Source organism: Pristiophorus japonicus, chromosome 10 (genome assembly GCF_044704955.1).
Source record: "Pristiophorus japonicus isolate sPriJap1 chromosome 10, sPriJap1.hap1, whole genome shotgun sequence".
NCBI lineage: Eukaryota > Metazoa > Chordata > Chondrichthyes > Pristiophoridae > Pristiophorus > Pristiophorus japonicus.
Window position 1 is genome coordinate 142,163,323 of NC_091986.1, and position 19,979 is coordinate 142,183,301.

A 19,979-nucleotide genomic window follows, 5' to 3' on the forward strand; every position below is an offset into this window, starting at 1 on the left:
GTTATGTGACAACATCTTTCCAAGCTATCCTGTTATGAAAATGTGGTGTAAAGTTGTTTGATAAACACTTGGATACCTGTATTAGGATGTTGCAGAGAGTTGTAAAGTTTTATTGTTGCTGTTGTCTTAAAAATAATAAACTTTATAAATACGAAACTTTTAATTTCCCGTGTTTTGTTTTCTCTAGGAAATACTTTGGGTAGATTTGTACAGAAAACTCTTATGCAGTTAAATTTATGGAGAGATGCTTTCCACATTGTGAAAGAAAGCCTCAGATCTGGCATCACCATTTGTGAACAGTGGGTGGCAGCATGTGATCACCTGACTGGACAGCTGTGGCGACGCTACACTCCTCATCAGTGGAGAAATGAGAAATATTATCCGGAGTCATTGGGTAAACTTGCCAAACGGCTTGAAGAGGTACAGTGCAATAAATCTTAATTTTTCTTCATTGTTTCTAAAAATGGTATGTTTTTACTTTGAACCTTGTACATTACTGCGAAAGGAAATCATTATACATATAATGCTAAAACCAGCAATCGCAAAGTCGCATTGAGAAAAATGATGAAACATTCTTTTCAGGCTGCCGTAAGTCTTGTAGTTTTCAACTGTTCTGTATTGAAGTTATGATTGTTTAACGTTCAGTATTGGCAGCAACATTTTGGAACATATACATTCATCAGAAAAAGTTTATTGAGCACAAAACAAATGGTTACATTTTGCTTACAAATCATAAATGGCAATAATATACGCACATGGTAATATACTCACAAAATTTAATGTGTTATATTATAAAATAACCTACTGATGTATTGCATTCCTACACTGGGCCATTCGACAGAGAAGAATGTGGTGTCTATCTCATGATTAGTTACCTGGCGAGTTCTTGATTTTAGCTAAGCTATCTGGGAGAAAATCTGGCAGACAGGAAGAAGATAGAGTACTTCTCTAGAGAGAGGTTGGAGTGCAGGCAACTGCACTTCCTAATGAATAATTGCTATTGCGCTCTAGCAGTTGGTATTGTTGTCTGAAAGCTATGTTCCCAAAAGTATAATTAGAGATTTCAGAATAGATCTCCCATCACTCCTTTATTTTGGTAATGGCTAAAAAGAGAGGCAAACTAGCTTGCGAAAGGGAGGGAGAGTGCACAGGTTGCATCGTTGTAAAAGAGGTATCCATCAGTTCTGTGTCTGGTAGCCAAGGGGCAAAAGATTACTAATAATTGTGCTAAAGAGTTTGTTGTAATTATTGTAGATGAATTAAACTTTTCAATACCAAATGTCATTTATTGTTCTTGCATAGAATCATCCTAAATTTTCAATCAATTGATCGAAAAATACACAAGGCTGGATTTTTGGCTTTCACCCGTTTTCGGGTGCAATTCGCGGTGGAGCCAAAAGTTTAGCGCCGGGTTAACATTAGCGCTAGAACGAGGAACTTTCGCTGAATGAAAGTTCACGAGGAGCATTAACGTTAACTCCTGTGTTGCACCACAGACTTTGTGCGCTGGAGCCAAAGGTTCTGGCGCTGAAAAAATCGGCCATTCTGCGCATGCACAATTTTTCTTTTTTTTTTCTTCCTGCACCTCTAGTCTGGTCTCCTGTCACAAACGCTAATGCAGGGCGCAGCTGCGCAGTACAACCAGGGCTGAACCAGCCATTTTACATTTCAATTTTGATCATTGAGGACAACGATTCCAGACAGCGTGGCAGGTGATTCAGCCACGAGGCAATGAAGCTCTAGTGGGGGCTGTGGAAAGAAGATGGCGGGAGTTGCGACTTCGGGGTGGTTCTAGACCAATGCCATCGATATTTTAAAGTATTTGGATGGAAATCGCTGAGGAGGTCTTTGCCGCAAACACCATGGTCCGGACTGGCACATAGTGCCAAAAGAAGTTTAATGATCTGACAAGGGTTGTCCAAGTGAGTACAATTTTAATTCATGCACTCCTTCATTACTTCAATTATAAAGCTGACACACACTATTTGTTTTCATGCTGTTGGTACCTCTCAGCACTCTGTGGGTTGTCTCCTAAAATGCATGACGCATAGGTAGGCTTAGATCGACGGCCTATTTGCCATGAATGATCTTTACACATTATTAAGATTGCTTTCTGAGATCTCATAAGATAACTCCCCACTTCGATGTCCTCCTGATGAACCACGTGCAACTTCCAAGGTCATTAAACAGAGGACTCTATTACACTCAGATAGTATGGTATAAGTGCTTTGGTGGCTATCTGTGCCACAAGAGCAGATGGACCCTCTTGTAACCATTTCTATTTTCATCTTTGCAGGCAAAGAAATCTCATAATCGCCGCAAGCAGGTGTGGATAGGCGGCGGTCCGCCTCAGACCCTGCCACTCACTGACATTGAGGACAGAGTGGCAAGCCTCATTAGCGTCACAAGTTGGGCAGCTGCCATTGGGGGCGCTGACACCCGTTTGGATACTGAGGGTAAGTCCTGCACACTCCCTGGCCTGAGTTGGGGCAATGTCCTGCAGTATCTCTGGACTAGAGAAAATGGAGTAGCCTGTGCTATGCGACCTTCCTCATGTCACCCTGCCCCCTCCCCTGCTGCTAACCACTCATCTGTTGCTTTCTACTTCCAGATGACCAGCCACAGGCGCAGCATCTCTCAAGAGACCACTCCACATTAGGCCATCGTCAGGAAGAGGAGGGTACCGATGAACCGACTCTGGGGCAGCATCAATAGACTCCTGTTCTGCCACTCAGCTCCTCTGAGGACAATGTGACGTTCTCAGTTCGACGAATCCGAGACTCCTGGGAGCAGTGAGGTGCAGCAACGCAGTGCTGAGGTTGGATCCCGCATGCCATCTCTCCGGAGGGTGAGTCGGCAAAGTCGGCCTGCTGACAGACAGGCAGACGTGGAATTGGACATGGTAGGAATTCCAGGGAGAGCTTCCAGATCAGCCGTCAGCTCCTTGATGTCTTGGGTAGGTTTCCCGCAAGCATCGACCGTCTGAAAGCGACCATTACGGAGGTAGGGTCGCAGATTGTCAGTGCGAGCCCTGATACCAGCGAGGCCATCAATGCCCACACGAGGCTGGTAGCCTCCAACAGTGACAATGGTCCCAGAGAGTGTGGCGCGAACCCTTGCAGAATATATGGCGCATCACAGGCTCTGCTTCAGCTTGGGCAGGTGATTCAATCCATACCCGCCATACTCTCTGCGTTCCTCACTGTTACACCCAAACCACCTGTGACTGGCAACACCGATGAAGAGGCTAGCCAGTCAGAAGCCAGGCCTTCCACACCACGAGCTGGTCCAGTGTGTCCCCAGACAGCATCTTCATTGTCTCTTCTCTAACACAACAGTGCGCTGGCAGCTTTACTGCACGCCATCTTGGTGCCACTTTGAGTAGGAGCAGCAGGCAAGGGAGGGTGATAAGAGGAAGGGGTGGAAAAGACGTTGGGAAAAAATAGTGGGGCAGGATATGTTGCTGCATTATGTTGTTGATGCTGGATGCATCGTATGTTTTATGTTACAGTATTATTGTTACAGATTATGTTATAGTATCACACTGGATTATGTTCTCATGATGATGAATTATCACACTGCTGGATAAAGTTCATTTTATTTTTAAGTCTCATAATAATGACGACAATGTTTAGAATGTTACAATGTTTAATAAATTTTTTTCACCTTAACCATTCCTGTGTCGTGTCTAATTTACAGAATAAGAGGGGGAATAGTCAACATGGTGGGATAGAGTGGCCAATCAATGGTCAAACATGCCGTTCACTCTTCAAGCAAAGCGTTCAATTATGAGCTGCTGATGTGAGGCTTTTGCAGCGGCGCAATTTCCACGATGCCTCCCCTGTGGTTGTGGTGGGGATGGTGGTGGCATGTTTCCTCGCCAGTTTCCTCTTCCTTGTCTTCCTTCTCCCCTCCCCGCCCCCCATCCCTCGCCCCTCTCTCCTGAGGTGTTTCTGCAATCTCCATTGGCAAATCCTGTCCTCTCAAGATGGCTAAGTTGTGTAGCATGCAGCACACCGCAATGAACTCCGAGACCTGCTGAGGGGATTATTGCAGGCAGCCTCCTGAGTGGCTCATGCATCAGAAGCGCTGCTTGAGCACTTCAATTGTCTGTTCGAAAATGTTGCGTGTGGCTGCATGGCTCATTATAGCGATGCTCGGCTTCTGTCTGAGGGTTCCGGAGGGGGGTGATCATGAGCCAGGTGGCGAGGCTGTAACCTTTGTCTCCCAGCATCCCTCTGGCCTTGTGGTTGACGCTGGAACATGTGTGAGACACATCTCGCAAGATGAAAGCATTATGGATGCTCCCTGGATATTGGGCATTGACTGCCATGATGTGCTGAGTATGGTCGCAGACGATCTGTATGTTCATGGAGTGGAATCCCTTTCGGTAAACCTCTGGATTCTGTAAAGGTGCACGCAGGGCAATGTGCGTACAGTCAAGGGCCAGCATATCATCAAAAACCTACAGCCCTCTCATTTTGGGTTTCCTTGGTCATTAGGAAGTTTATGAAGTCCATCCTGTGTGCGGATAGTGCAGTAGTCACCTAGCAAATGCAGCAATGTGTAGTGTGCTGCGAGATGGAGCATATGTCCCGCACTGATGCCTGAAAGGAGCCAAAGGAATAGAAGGCAAGTGCCACTGTCACCTTCACCTCAACAGGCAGTGCAATCCTGTTGCCGCTGGTAGGCTGTAGTTTTGACTGTATGAGCTGGCATTTCTCTGTGAGCACCTCTTTTCAGATGCGCAGCCTTCCAACACACTGTGCCTCAGAACTGCAGGTATGAGCGCTGCTTCCTGTAAATTTGTGGGGGTAAGGCCTCCTCCCCATACGCCTGCGACATCTTAGATTATGTTGAAAATTATCATCAATAAACCACCTTCCAGCTCGACGCCGTATAAATCTAGCAGCCAGGATTTATGTCTACATAGAATAGCCCCCATCTTTAAAATGTCCTTAAATGTCCTTTAAAACAAACTATAAACTCACATAAACTTCACAATCAAAAGTATACAGTAACGCAGTGTTCTACTCCCAATCCTTTTAATCACTCTATACTCCGACTTTCTCTTCCGTTTTGAAGATGGTGCCATTAGCACCAGTGTGCCCTGGGTCCAACTGCTTTTTTTCTGGCGGGTTCCCGGGCGGACCCTAAATCAGGCGATATGCTTGAAAATTGCGGCAGGGGTGTATCGTAGTGATGCACGATGATTTACGTAATCCAAACGGTCAAAGCAGCGGGCTGGCGCTAAGTTTCAGCGCCGCCACAGAACCATTGCTGAAAATTCCGCCCAGGCTCAAAATTTTGTGCGCCTCATTTCACGCCAAAAAAAAATCGTATTTGCGCCCTGCCAAGGTGCTAAATTAGGCGCAAATGAGCTCATTGCTGTTTCTGGGACCTTGCTGTGTGCAACTCGCTGCCGCGTTTGCTACGTTACAAAAATGACTACGCTTCAAAAGTACCTAATTGGCTCGAAAACACTTTGGAATATCCTGAGGTCATGAAAGGTGCTATATAATGCATTTCTTTTTTCTCCCTCCCTGCCTGCTAGACATTTACCATAACCAGAATTAGATTTCCATGACAACTGCAGTACGGGATATATATTATATTCAGTACAGGTAAACAAGACAGCAGTGCTCTGGCAGCCTTCCTGCACGCCCTGGGCAGCAGGCATGGGAGGGGGATGAAGGGAAGGACAGGAGGGGAGGGGGGCAAAAGACGGTGGCAAACCATAGTGGGGCAGGATGCAGCTTATTATTTCCTTAAAGTGTCATACTGCAGGATGTAGGTTATTTTGTATTTATCACAATGCAGGATGTACATAATTAGTTTGTGTATTGATCACGATGCAGATGATTATTTTGATTGAGTTTCACAATCAAGGATACAGATGCAGATGAATATTTATTTTATTTATGACAATTCAGGGTGCAATGTTACAATGTTGAATAAATGTTTGCTTAATCTTAACCATTCCTGTCTAGTGTCTCATTTGCAGAATAAGAGGGGGAATAGCAACATGGTGGGATAGAATGGCAAGGTAATGCTCAAACGTGTCGGTTAGTCTTGAAGCAAAGCATTCAATTATGAGCTGCCGATGTAAGGCTTTTGTAGCAGCGAAACCTCCATGATGCCTCCCCTGTGGTGATGGTGGTGGCATGGTTTCCTCGCCAGGCTCCTCTTCCTTGTCTTCCTGCACCTCCTCCTCCCCGCCCCCCCCCGGGCCCTTTCTCCTGAGGTGGTCCTGCAATCCCCATTGACAATTCCTGTCCCCCCTTGATGGATAAGTTTTGTAACGTGCAGTACACCACAATGAACTTGTGCTGAGGGGAGTATTGCAGACAGCCTCCAGAGTGGTCCAGGTATCAGAAGCGCTGCTTGAGCATTCCAATTGTCTGTTTGACGATGTTGCATGGCACTCACTATAGCGATGCTCGGCTTCTGTCGAAGTGGGGTCATGAGCCAGGTGACGAGGCCGTAACCTTTGTCCCCGAGCATCCAGCTCTGGCCTTGTGGTTGACACTAAAACATGCGTGAGACACTGCTCTCACACAAGATGAAAGCATCATGGATGCTCTCTGGATATTGGGCATTGACTGCCATGATGCGCTGAGTATGGTCGCAGACGATCTGAACGTTCATGGAGTGGAATCCCTTTTGGTTTCGTAAAACCTCTGCATTCTGTAAAGGTGCTTGCAGGGTGATGTACGTACAGTCAAAGGCACCCTGAACCTTGGGGAAGCCAGAAAATCATCCCAAACCTACAGCCCTCTCATTTTGGGTTTCCCTGGTCATTGGGAAGTTTATGAAGCGCATTTTGCATGCGTACAGTGCATTAGTCACCTGGCAAATGCAGCAATATGCAACGTGCTGCAAAATGGGGCATATGTACCGCGCTAATGTCTGAAAGGAGCCGGAGGCAATGAAGGCAAGTGCCACAGTCACCTTCACCTCAACAGGCAGTGCAGTCCTGTTGTTGCTGGTAGGCTGTAGGAGCTGGCATATCTCTGTGACCACCTCTTTTCGGAAGCGCAGTCTTCTAACGCTCAGAGAGCTTGGAGGTATGAGCGATGTCCCCTATAACCTCTTGGGGGGGAGGGGGAGGCTTTCTCCCCATATGTCTACGACCGCTTTGATTCCGTTGCAAATGATCAACAATAAGCCGCCTTCCAGATTGAAGCCGTATGGCAATAGCAGCCAGGATTACTGGCTCCCAACCTAGCATGCCTCCCGCCATCTTTTAAAGTGTCCTTAATTGTCCTTTATAAACTATAAACTTTGTAAACAAACTAGAAACTCACATAAACTTCACAATCAAAAGTATGCAGTAATGCAGCATTCTTCTCCCAACTGCGACTTTCTCCTCTGCTTTCAACATGGCACCGTTAGCACCTGGTGCGCCCTAGGTCCGCCTGGTTTTTCTGGGCAGGTTCTCGGGCGGACGCTAAATCGGACGAAGAGCTCAAAAGTTCCGCCTGGGGTGCAAGCGCAGAAATGTACAATGATTTATGTCATCCCAACGGTCAAAGCAGCGGCGGGGCGGTAAGTATTAGCGCCACCGCAAAACCATTGCCGCAAGTTCCGCCCGGGCGCAAAGTCTTGTGCGCCTTGTTTCACACCCAAAAATAATTTTTGCGCCCCACCGAAGCGCTAAATGGGGCACAAATCAGCCAGCAATCCAGCCTACAGAAGTTACAACACAAAGTGACCATTCGGCCCAACCAATCCGTGTCAACGTTCACACTCCATGCAAGCAAATAGGTTTAATTATTTTTACCTGCCTTGTTCCCGTGTCCCTTTATCTCCATTTCCCTCATCCACCTATCCAATTTTGGCTGGTCTCCTATTCTGCATTGTATTATAGTTCTTATTTTTCAGTTCAGCCACTAATATTTTCCCTTTTGTGAGGCTGTAGAATTCATTTTCAGGGTTAGTGGTTGACGCAAAAATTATTTCAACTTTCAATATGAGATTGGATAGGTGGATGAAAGGGAAGAGGTTAAAGGGATATCAGAACAGGGTGCATAAATGTGATTAGAACTGTTTGCTCATGTAGAGGGTAAATGCTGACATGGATTGATTGGGCCTATTTCCACGTTGTAACTTCTATGTATTTTTATGTACTCTGGGCTAGATGTAGTCCTCTGTTCGAACAAAGCTGACAAAAATCAAGTCAATAAAGCACACGAAAATTAACATCACGGTAAACAATTTTTATCAATTGTTTTGCAGATTCAAACTAGTAGAGCTATCCATGAAAAGCTTATGCGGCTCTTACCAGCTGGAGAACAGCAATTGCTTCACAACGCCCAGGTTTTTGAGTCCTTTGCTGGACTGAATCCAGTTCAATATAATCCTTACACTGAGGTTTGTTATACTTTACTTCTTATTTTGAATAAGCTCAATATTATGTATGTTATCTGTGCAACATGGAATTATTGCATTTTCTAGCCACTGTGGAAAGCTGCTGTAGCCCAGTACGAACGTTCAATAGCTCCTTCAGAGCAGAAAGTCGCAAGCAAGCTGAAAGTCTTTATTGTGGAGGTTCAAGATAATCCCCAACAGGTAAAACAGATAGTATTACATGTTCTGATAATTTTTCTAATCAAATTACTATGAATCAGAAACCTGTCAAAACCAATATTTTTAAATATGTTGTACATGGAAGTTAAAACTCGGAACCAGACCATTCGGCCATATCAGTCTGTGCCAGTGTTTATCCTCCATAAGAGCAAATGGTCTTAACCGATAAGGGAATAAGGGGTTATGGGGAGCGGGCAAGGAAGTGGACCTGAGTCCATGATCGTATTAAATGGCGGAGCAGGCTCGAGAGGCCATATGGCCTACTCCTGCTCCTATTTCTTATGTTCTTATTATGTTCTTATAATTACCTAACCTATTATTGTATCCTTCATCCCTTTTTACTTAATTCACCTATCGAATCTAATCTAATCTTGAATGTTGACATAGTTTCTGCCATAACCACAACCCTCATACTCACATTATCTGTGTAAAGAAGTTTCTCTTGCTGTCTGTTCTAAATATCTGACATTCAGGCTGGAATTTTCCCACTGCGGGATTGGAGCCGGGTCAGTAGCAGAAATTGCAGAAAATGGGAGCGTGTCGGGAATGCGCCATCATCCTGCCTCCTTGTGCCATTAACTCTGGCGCGTTTGCCAGTGTGCCACGACCTGAACGGCAGAGGCGGGCAATCTAGTTAATCTTTATTGAAACCTTGTTGTGAGACCCTTAACAAGGATTTTAAGCAGATCTTTTGAATTTCACTGAATGACCATAGGAATCACACAGCTCGGGGACCACGTTTGTCAAACTGAAGTGAAAGTTTAGTGGCCATTGAGTGAGGTCATTAATGCACAACATGGAAATCTCAATAAATACTCTCACATGAGACCATTACTTGCTGAAGAGAAAGGCTCTTTCTGACTATTTTGAGCACAGATTTAGGTGTTTAGAGTTTGCAAGTCTTTTGTGCAACCTCTGAAGCCACTCTCACCACATTGCTACTAACTATCACAACATTGACAGATTGCTTCTATGATCTCTGCTTGACCTTCCATCTGGTGTATCAGTATGGGTTCCGTTTACACTGTCTCACCTTGGTCCTCAGAATCAGACCAGGATGAGCCCTAACTCCAGCAGTAGCAGGCACATCAGCAGCACCAACATCAACAACGTTCTCCTCGACGACCTGATGCGCCACAGGACAGAGGACAGGACAGGGCTGCGACATGCCGGAGGTGATACCCCCAATACGATATACAAGCAGAGAGTGAACTTCCTCAAAATGACCGAGCAGCAGTGCCAAAGGAGGCTCAGGCTAGCGCGCCAGCTCATCGCAGATATTTGCAGCTTGCTGGAGTAAGACCTGCTGTCCAGAGGAGTTGGTGAACACGCCTTGCCAGTGGCCGTCAAAGTCATCATCACCCTCAACTTCTTCGCCTCCAGCTCGTTACAGGGATTTGCAGCAGACATTTGTGCCATCTTGCAGTCGGCCACCCACAGGTGCATCACATATGTCACCGACGCTATGTTTGACAAGTCAGCCAATTATGTGAACTTACAAAGCCAGTGCTACTGAGCGGGTACTGGGCTTTGTCGCTCTGGCAGGCTTCCCATGGGTGCAGGGCATCATCGACTGCACACATGGCCATGAAGGCACCCCCACATCACCCAGGAGTGTTTGTGAACCGCAAGGGCTTCCATTCCCTCAATGTGCAGCTGTTCTGAAACCACAGGAAGATCATCATGCATGTGTGCGCCAAATTCCCTGGCAGAGTCCACGTCTCTAAGCCATATAGGAGGGCGAATATCACTACTGCCTTGTAGACCATGAGCTTGGTGCCGGGTTTGAGGTTCTGGTCTTCAAACACTCTTCCTCAGGCGACTGAAGGCTGCGCTGGCGCACTGAAGGTTGGACCGAGGCAGTCAGGGCCCGCTGGAAGGAGCACTTCGAAGATCTCGTTAACCGAGACTCTGTATTTGACACGAGCATCCTCGACTTCATCCCGCGTCATGCTACCCGCCGCCATCTCAGCAAAACCCCAGACCTGCACGAGGTAGAAAAGACCATCGTCAGCTCAAGAACAAGAAGGAGCAAATGGAATCCCTGCTGATGCACTAAAGTATGGTGGAGAAGCACTATTGGTACAAATACATGACCTCATCTCTTATCTGGAAGGAGGAGAGCATGCCAGGATATCTCACAGATGCCGTAATCGTGACCACCGTCAAAAAAGCGGACAAGTTCGACTGTGGTAACTACAGAGGAATCTCCCTGCTGTTGGCTACTGGGAAAGTCATCGCAAGAATCTCCCTCAACCGTCTTCTCCCTGTGGCTGAAGAGCTCCTCCCAGAGTCACAATGCGGATTCCGTCCACTGAGGGGTACAACGGACGTGATCTTCACAGCGGGACAACTACAAGAGAAATGCAGGGAACAGCACCAACCCTTGTACATGGCCTTCTTTGACCTCACAAATGCCTTTGACACTGTCAACCGTGAGGGACTATGGAGCATCCTCCTCCGTTTTGGCTGCCCAAAAGTTTGTCACCATCCTCTGCCTGCTCCACGACGACATGCAAGTCGTGATCCTGACCAACGGATCCACCACAGACCCAATCCACGTCCGGACCGGGATCAAGCAGGGCTGTGTCATCGCACCAACGCTCTTTTTGATCTTCCTTGCTGCAATGCTCCATCTCACTATCAACAAGCTCCCCGCTGGAGTGGAACTAAACTATAGAACCAATGGGAACCTGTTCAACCTACGTCGCCTCCAGGCTAGATCCAAGGTTGTCCCATCCTCTTTCATCGAACTACAGTACGCGGATGACGCTTGCGTCTGCGCACGCTCTGAGGCCAAACTCCAAGCCATCGTCAACACCTTCACCGAGGCGTACAAAAGCATGGGCCTTATGCTAAACATCCGTAAGACAAAGGTCCTCCACCAACCTGAACCCCGGTCATCAAAATCCCCAGCTCGGCCTTGGACAATGTGGACCATTTTCCATATCTTGGAAGCCTACTATCAGCAAGGGCAGACATTGATAACGAGGTCCAACACCGCCTCCAGTGTACCAGCGCAGCCTTCGGTCGCCTGAGGAAGAGAGTGTTTGAAGTCCAGGACCTCATCTAGCACCAAGCGTATGTTCTACCATAAAGGAGGTAGTAGTAATACCTGCCCTCCTATATGGTTCAGAGACATGGACTATTTCCAGCAGACACCTCAAAGCTCTGGAGAAGTACCACCAGCGCTGCCTCCGCAAGATTCTGCAAATCCACTGGGTGGATAGATGAACCAACATCCGTGTCCTCGCCCAGGCCAACATCCCCAGCATCGAAATGCTGACCACCCTCAACCAGCTCCGTTGGGTGGGCCATATCATCCGCATGCCTGACACGAGACTCCCTAAGCAAGTGCTCTACTCGGAACTCCTACACGGCAAACAAGCCCTAGGTAGGCAGAGGAAACGCTTCAAGGACACCCTCAAAGTCTCCTTGATAAAGTGCAACATCTCCACCAGCATCGGGGAATCCCTGGCCCAAGACCGCCCAAAGTGGAGGAAGAGTATCCGGGAGGGCTTTGAGCACCTCGAGTCTCGTCGCCGAGAGCATGCAGAAACCAAGCGCAGACAGTGGAAGGAGCGTGCAGCAAACCAGGCTCCCCACCCACCCTTTCCTTCAACCACTGTCTGTCCCACCAGTGACTGAGACTGTAATTCCCGCATTGAACTGTACAGCCACTTGAGAACGTACTTTTAGAGTGGTAGCAAGTCTTCCTCGATTTTGAGGGACTGCCTATGATGATGGACCTCAATGCAAAGTGTTTACTAAATATCTCCGCCATTTTCTGATCATCATCTACAAATTGGTAATCCTCTTCTCTTGGGAGTCTCGCCTTATTTTTAACAATCCTCTTTTTACTGATATGCTTGTAGAATACTTCACTATTTCTTTTGATTTTTTTTGCAATTTTTCCTCATTCTCTCGCTTAGCTTTTTTAAATCCAACCCTTAATAAAGTTTTGTTTCATCAATATTCTTGTCCTTTATAGATCCTCTTCAATTTTAATTGGTATCTAACCTCTTTTTTTCTCCCCATATTTAACTCAGCTATTTGATCTATTTCATTACCGGATGGAGAAACACCATCACCCTTGTAGGTCCACTCACATACTGTACACACTTTAGGAATTCCGTTCCCTTTTCTCCATTTACTCCCTCTCTGTCCCAATTGATAAGTGGATAATTAACATGTCCCAGAACAATGGCCCGGATTTTGCGGGTAGTACTGACAGCGAAACTGTCTCCTCTGAAACTAGCAGCAACTTCTGGAGTCCGCACATGTGCTGATAAAGATGGAAATCCAGAAGTTCCTGTCAGTGATTCTACACTTCTCTACAGGCTGCTCAGTTGAACTCCCTGGAGCCCACAATCAATTCAAATCACTGAACTGATGAAAACTTCCCCTTTTACGCTGGAGTATCTCTCTTAAACACCCCTGAAAAAGTTACGCCTTGTTGAAAGAGGTTTAACTGAGTTTTTAACGATGTAGTGACTGCCGAACAACAGTTCTGGCCCTGAAAAACTAATTTTATATTTGTGGAATGTCAAATTTTTCCATTATTATAAAAATGCCATGGTTTTTAATATATATATTTTTAAGTTTATTTAATATTTCAGTTTCTACTTAAATCCCGTGTGTATGTCCCAATCTTTATTTCGCTCTTGGTAAAATGATTAAAAAGTGAAGGAAAATCAGTGCATTTTACTTCCTGGTTTGCTGTCTGTGAGAATTCTTCAATGTGCTTGGCTGCTCAGTCAGCTGGTTGACATCACTGTTACTGGACGTTGGAGATCCCTGAGACTTGGCATCAGATTCAAATTAACATCGGGAGAGGTGAAATTAATGCTGCAGAGATCACTCTATCTTTGTGGACAGCTTTCGTCAAGGTCAGTGGTCAGTGCCCTCACTTCGCCACTGACAGCAAAATTCGGGCCAATAATTTTGCTTCTCATTCGTCTCTCTAATCTGGCTGTAGATTTCCTCTTCCAGTTCCTTCCCATAATTTGGAAGTCTGTAATACACCCCTACTGAAGCAAATAAGCCTTTTAAAAAGAAAACTGAGCTCCAACCATTTGGATTCTTGACTGCAACCCTTTGTCCAGATCCATTACCTCTTTTACTAATATTGCCACTCTACCTCCTTTCTTATCTTTTATATCCCTTCTAAATACATTTTATCCCAATAACTTTATTTTCCATTTTGGAAACTACAAAGTTTCTGTCAATGCTATTAAGTTTCGATCTTGTTGTAAAATAATTGCTTCCAGTTTCCCCAGTTTATTTCCCACACTCTGTGCACTGAAATACATGCATTTAAACTTTGTTTTGCTTTTTTAAACACTAGTCTTTATCCCATGTTTTTTGATTTCTAAGCTACCCCCTACTTTTACTTCAGTCTTTTCACCATTGATAACATTTGAGTTTATTTCTCTACATTATCAACTCTTGCTAAATTGTATTTGGCATGACTATATTTTTATACAACGTGAATGTAACTGTATGCATACCATTGATGGCAGTGCATCATTTCACAGACAGTATTACAGAAATTAAAAAAGAAAATACATATTGTATAAAAATATTTCATAACTGTCTTAAGTGCTGCAATCTTTGCCATCACCAGACTGTTCTTTCATGTAGCTGTTTTTAGAAGTCATATTTATCTTTCAAGCTTCTGCAGGCATTTCAAAAGTACAAGGAACTAGTCAAACGACCCAGCATCAGTAAGGAGCTGCTTTCAGAACGTGAAACGTTGTTAGCAAAACTTGCAGAATACATCAAAGGTAATGTTAGCACAAGCATTTCTGAAAATACGACATATTTACACACTATTGATAGCATAAAGCTTACACCAAGTAGTAATTGAGTAAATAGTGCTGCTCTTCAGAGAATTGCTGCCTTTATTGATGATGCTATTTGAATGAATTAGGCATACACACTGATTTTGAGAGTCGGCGGCGAGGTATTCCTGGAGAACCGTCAGGCCCACTTTCAGGCAAGAATCTTCCTGAGGTTGTCAACAATATTGTTTGGGTTAGACAGCTGGAACTAAAGGTTAGTATTTGAGTAGTTTTCCTCTTGGTCTACAAAATTTTAGACTTAAAAAAAAAAAATGATTTTATGAAATATGAAGGAGAAGGCAGCAGTATTTTTGCACCAGAATAAGCTGACATGAAATGTTACTTATTTTTGTGCATACCTCAAAATCTTATACAATAGTAAGTGGCAGATATTTTGTTTTAGCTGAAACATGAACTTTTTAATAGCTACTAAGGACATTCATAACAGTTAAGTGTTAACTGTTTTTTAAAAAATGCCATCACTCACTAAACTGTTGATTTAACGATCCTCATGATTGTAGCAATGGAGGTGTTTGGCCCAATGTTTATCTTTTTTTTCCCCTCCCCAATCTATTAGTGGCTATTTAAAAAAAAATCTATTATTTAACCACTTGCTGGCTTATATCCTGCAAGCATTGGGCAGTTTACGCCATCACAGGTAATTTCATCCCTTCGTGCCTGCTTCAATCTTTGAAGTGTCACGTCCTGAATATTGGCTTCCTTTTCTTCTTTTCCTCTATCACTCCCTTTTACCTTTCTAGCCAAACAGTTGGAGAATGCTAAACACTACTTTCTATAAGGACAAAGTCAGTAGTATAAATTATACTGGTAGGATGCTTTGTATTCTATCAAATGTTCTCCAATGGCTTGTTTTATATTTGTTACTGTTGTCAAATGGACAAGTTTTGCAGTTAACCTTAGTGTTGTAAATCGGAGTACTATTGCAATTTAGGAGCAGTAAGCTGGCCACGAATGTGTTTCAACTGTTCCAGGCTTTAAACTGTATAATCTATTTCTTGTTTGTTTGCTGGGGAATAGAAGCCAAGTAGTGGTCCCTTATTTTGAATCAATAATATTAATTTGGAAATACATGAACTAAGGAAACAAATTGTGAAATGTGAGGCCACACAACTTAGTGCTTGAATTTCAGCAGTTCCTCCTTTATTTTGTGGAATTGTATCTTGGCATGAACTTGCAGGCAATGAGGGGAAAATCGGTGACAAAAACTTTGGTGGGGAGGAACAAGAAATTACATTGATGAAATCAACATTGTTTGAAACGGCGGGGAGGGGAGGGATTGCAGTCGGAGGCTTCCTTCATACGAACGCCTCTGACCCGAAAAAAAATCTACGAAAGTACCTGGTGGTCCCGGAGGAACGTAGGATTCCGGTCGGAGGCCTAGATTCACTGCACAGCACACGGAAATGCCTTTCACGTACATACAAACATGCTGGAGTCTTGTGGGCCTGGATCATCAATCACTATGCAGTACTCTCATTGATAAAAATGGGAGCTCTGTTTGTACTATCAATGAGAAAAATCCCTAAAGCACCAAAATACAGCATGGTAAATAAATAAAACACCTCACATATTTAAAATTAATTGAAATTAAATGTAATTAAATGTTTTAGAAAAAAAATATTTTTTAGAATTTTTTTTAACGTGTTTTAATAGTGTTAAGAATAAATTTACCTTAATGGACAGGGTTTTTAATATAAAATTGAGTGTTTAAATTTAATTTTTATGTTTTAAAAGTGTTACGCTGTTAAAAGTAAGCTTATGCACCTGCTTTTATCAGGCGTAAAAGTTTGAAGGACATTTGTTGGGCAAATAGCCGAAACTCTCCTGCGTGAATGTCCTTCTCCCGGGGATGCGTAGGATCTGTATAGAGAAATCTTGACAGATCAGAAAAGCCGGTTGTCGGTGTGCCTCACGTCCCGAAAACCGTCTTGAGGCCTTGCCAGGTCTGTGCGCACTTCGTATGAGGCTGCAATTTTCGGGACACTTTTTGTCGCAGCGATAGCATGATGGCAGAATACATTGGTGCTCCAGGGCACAGTGCCACAGAGGGTTAGAAGCTTCTTTTGGCTTGTGATCCTATTGTTGGCTGGAGAGTGGCAATACAGTCATTGTGAACTGCTTTCATATATCATCTAATACCTTCTTAATGATGGCATTGAAAAGGGCCTCAGATAAAGTTATCTGCTTGTTCTTCTGCCATGGAGTGGTGTCTAGTGCAAGAGACGTAAAGGGAAGGAAAGGAAATTTAAATAGGGGAAGAGGAAGGACAAATTGTTTTGGCTACATTAATGCTGTGTCTTTATTTTAGGCTGAAGATACTGTAAAGATTGCGGAGGCATTGCTGAGTGACCTGTCAGGATTTCAGTCATTTTGGCGAAATTGCAATGAGCTTTTGGACCAGTTGAGGACCTATGAACAAGAGCAGTTTGATGACTGGTCTAGGGACATACAATCATCTGTATCAGATCCCACAGCTGGCATTAGGTAGGTGCGGAGCTTTCTTGTGGTCGGAGGCATTCACCCGCGGCAAGCCTCCGACCACAATTTCCACCCCTTTGTCTTGTGCACAGAGAAAATTAGGAAACAGAGATGAGGATGAAAAAAAAACCTTAATTTCTAGCCAGCGATAACAAAACAGTTCCAAAATTGAATTTTGTTTTTGCTTGTGTTGGCTTCAGCTGTTACAGCGTAATTCCAAGTGCACAGACTACTGTTTCTTAAGGGTCTGACAAGAAATACAACATGCTTGCATGGAGGATAAACGTTGACATGGACTGGTTGGACCAAATGGTCTGTTTCCATGTTGTAACTTCCATATATATTTCTATGCAAGTGCACCAGTTCTAGGAGACGTGGTACACAGAAGTGTTATACTGGCGCTGAGTTTATGCTGCTAATAGTGTAAATTCAGCAGCAATTTGAAAGAATTACAACAGTATTAGAATGCACTTATTTTTGGTAAGTAGTGATAAATTTCACAAATGACAAGTTCACAATTACTAAGCAAAGCTGGCATAAGTTTAGTTATATTGCTACTAGCTCCTTCTTCATGTTAGCTGTATGTGGCTTTGAGGATACTACTTTTCACCTCTGTCAAATTTGAGCAAATCGTAGAGCCCCACTTTATTAGATATTGCGGAGCTCCTTTATTAGTACAGAAAGGTTTGCATAAATTTGTGTAAATGAAAGGCATGCAACCATTGACTTGGTGTAATGTGTGGTAGTTTGCAGGCCAATGGTCGAGTTATAGAATTGGATCACTCTGATGGGAAGTTGAAAATACATTACTCAGACCGCCTAGTTTCTTTGTTGAGAGAAGTGCGCCAACTTTCTGCTCTGGGGTTTGCCATTCCTGCAAGAATCCAACAAACGGCAATTACAGCTCAAAAGTTCTATAGACAGGCAGTTATTCTCAAACAGGTGAGTATTTTAGTTTGTTTGATTCCCCTTCCTGCACCCTCCTCAATCAGATCATCTTTCCTTTCCCTGTTCTTCTTAAATGCCTCCATGGTATTGAAATGTTAAGGAGTGAAAGTTCAAGTCTCAATATTAAAGTAGCTCCTATTTTCCTTGACAGGTTGCTCACTTTTACAATACTATAGATCAGCAGATGATTCCCAGCCAGCGACCCATGATGTTAAACTCTGCTTTATCTTTTGAACAGATAATAAAGGTAAGGCAATTTGGGTACAGAAAATTTTGGATTTCCTTAGTTACTTTATACATCCAATAATGTGATTAGAGGATTCACAAACTGTCTGTTATATTGTTATTGGTAGCTTGACATTTAAAGCCATAAACACCAAAATTCTTAACTGTGTTGCTGTTAAAATACCTTCAAATGAATAAATATGAACACGAGAGTGTTTGCCACAATGTTTGAAGTACCCGCTCTCCTGCCACATCTATCTTTCGGATGTGGCATTAAACCGAGGCCCCATCTGCTCTCTCAAGTGGACGTAAAAGATCCCATGGCACTATTTCAAAGAAGAGCAGGGGGTTGCCCCGATGTCCTGCCAATATTTATCCCTTAACCAACATCGCTAAAACAGATCATCTGGTCACTATCACAATGCTGATTGTGGGAGCTTGCTGTGCATAAATTGGCTGCTGCGTTTTCTACATTACAACAGTGACTATACTTCAAAAAGTACTTTATTGACCATAAAGCACCTTGGGACGCCTGGTGCTTGTGAAAGGCGCAAAATGTGCAAATCTTTCTCTTTTGTTTTATAACATGGGACAATGTGGAAAAGCTCAGTGATGATATTATCTGTGGATTGCAGAAGGTACAAACTACAATAAGAGAGTGCAAAAATTACCACAAAAGTTCATTTGTGCAGGTGTTGAGGTTTCAATATGCAACAGCACACAGTTGTTGGACAGAGGCTCAATTTTCCTTGGGAAGGTTTCCACTGATTTTTATTTCCAGCGAAGTTTTAAATTCATTCTAGACGTTTGATTTTTCTGAAAATAGTGAGCAGAGGAAACCTTGCCTTCATTGACGTGGCAGCATTGTGCTGGATTTTTTTTGCTGCTATGGTGCACCTTTGACCAAGAAAAACATTCCAGCCGAGCTCACAGAAGCAATTCGACAAAAATGGATGCTGAGCCAAAGAAAGGGGATATTGGGAGGGGTGACGAAACCTTTTAGATAGAGTCTTAAAGGAGGAGAGGGATGTAGTGGTATTTATCTCAAAATGTTTCATTTGATGCAATGTGAATGTCTGCAGAGCCCAAAGCGTGTGGATTTGTCTCACATTTCACAGTTAATAAAAAATAACTACTCTGTATATATTTGACTTTGTGCTTTACTCATAGTTGGCACACAACATTGCCGAATGTCTAATCTCAACTTGCCGGTTGGCATTGCTTTCTGATCCTGATCCAGCAGCTTTGGCCACTCTCCTCTTGCACAGTGATTGGTCAGGAGTTTAGTGATGGCTTTCAAATTATTTTCATAATTTTTAATTAGAATCCAAAAGCTGGATCTAAGGAATCTGGTGGAAAAGTACAGATCACTTGGGATAACCCTAAGGAGCTGGAGGCCTATATTCAGAAACTTCACACTGCAGCGGAACGCCTTACCACAGAGAACAGAAAGCTGAGGAAATGTCACACTGACTTCCGTGATAAGGTAAGAATATAAAGTATGGAATACGAAAAGACTTTTGGCCCATCAAACTCATACTTCACAATCTCCTGAATAAAGATGACGAAAACCTTTTTATTAAAAAAATCTGTTATTTAATCATTTGATTATCTTGCTGGCCTACATCCTGCAAACATTGTATAGTTAGCTACTAAATCACAGAAAATTGCATCCCTTCCTGCTTTAGTCCTTTAAAGATCATGTCCTGAATACTGGCTTCCTCTTCCTCTATCACTCTCTTTTACTTTTCTCAACATTTGGGGAATGCCAAACATTGCTTTCTAGAAGGACAAAGCCAGTAATATTTTGAGATGTCTTGTGGCTATAAAAGTCACAATATAAATAGAAGTTTATTTCTTTCCTTCCTTCTGTCC

The 19,979-nt window shown here is 43.6% G+C and overlaps 1 protein-coding gene across 3 annotated transcripts in view; it reads left to right on the forward strand.

Moving 5' to 3' along the window:
- The window catches only part of dync2h1 (dynein cytoplasmic 2 heavy chain 1), a 994,370-nt gene that overhangs the window by 57,509 nt on the left and 916,882 nt on the right, over positions 1-19,979 (forward strand). For all 3 annotated transcript variants that reach the window (XM_070892150.1, XM_070892151.1, XM_070892152.1), the window contains exons 7-15: positions 188-420; positions 8,239-8,373; positions 8,458-8,571; positions 14,264-14,375; positions 14,522-14,646; positions 16,762-16,937; positions 17,678-17,873; positions 18,031-18,126; positions 19,429-19,590. In XM_070892150.1, the coding sequence (XP_070748251.1) occupies positions 188-420; positions 8,239-8,373; positions 8,458-8,571; positions 14,264-14,375; positions 14,522-14,646; positions 16,762-16,937; positions 17,678-17,873; positions 18,031-18,126; positions 19,429-19,590 (1,349 nt within the window). The remainder of the gene's footprint in view (positions 1-187; positions 421-8,238; positions 8,374-8,457; positions 8,572-14,263; positions 14,376-14,521; positions 14,647-16,761; positions 16,938-17,677; positions 17,874-18,030; positions 18,127-19,428; positions 19,591-19,979) is intronic.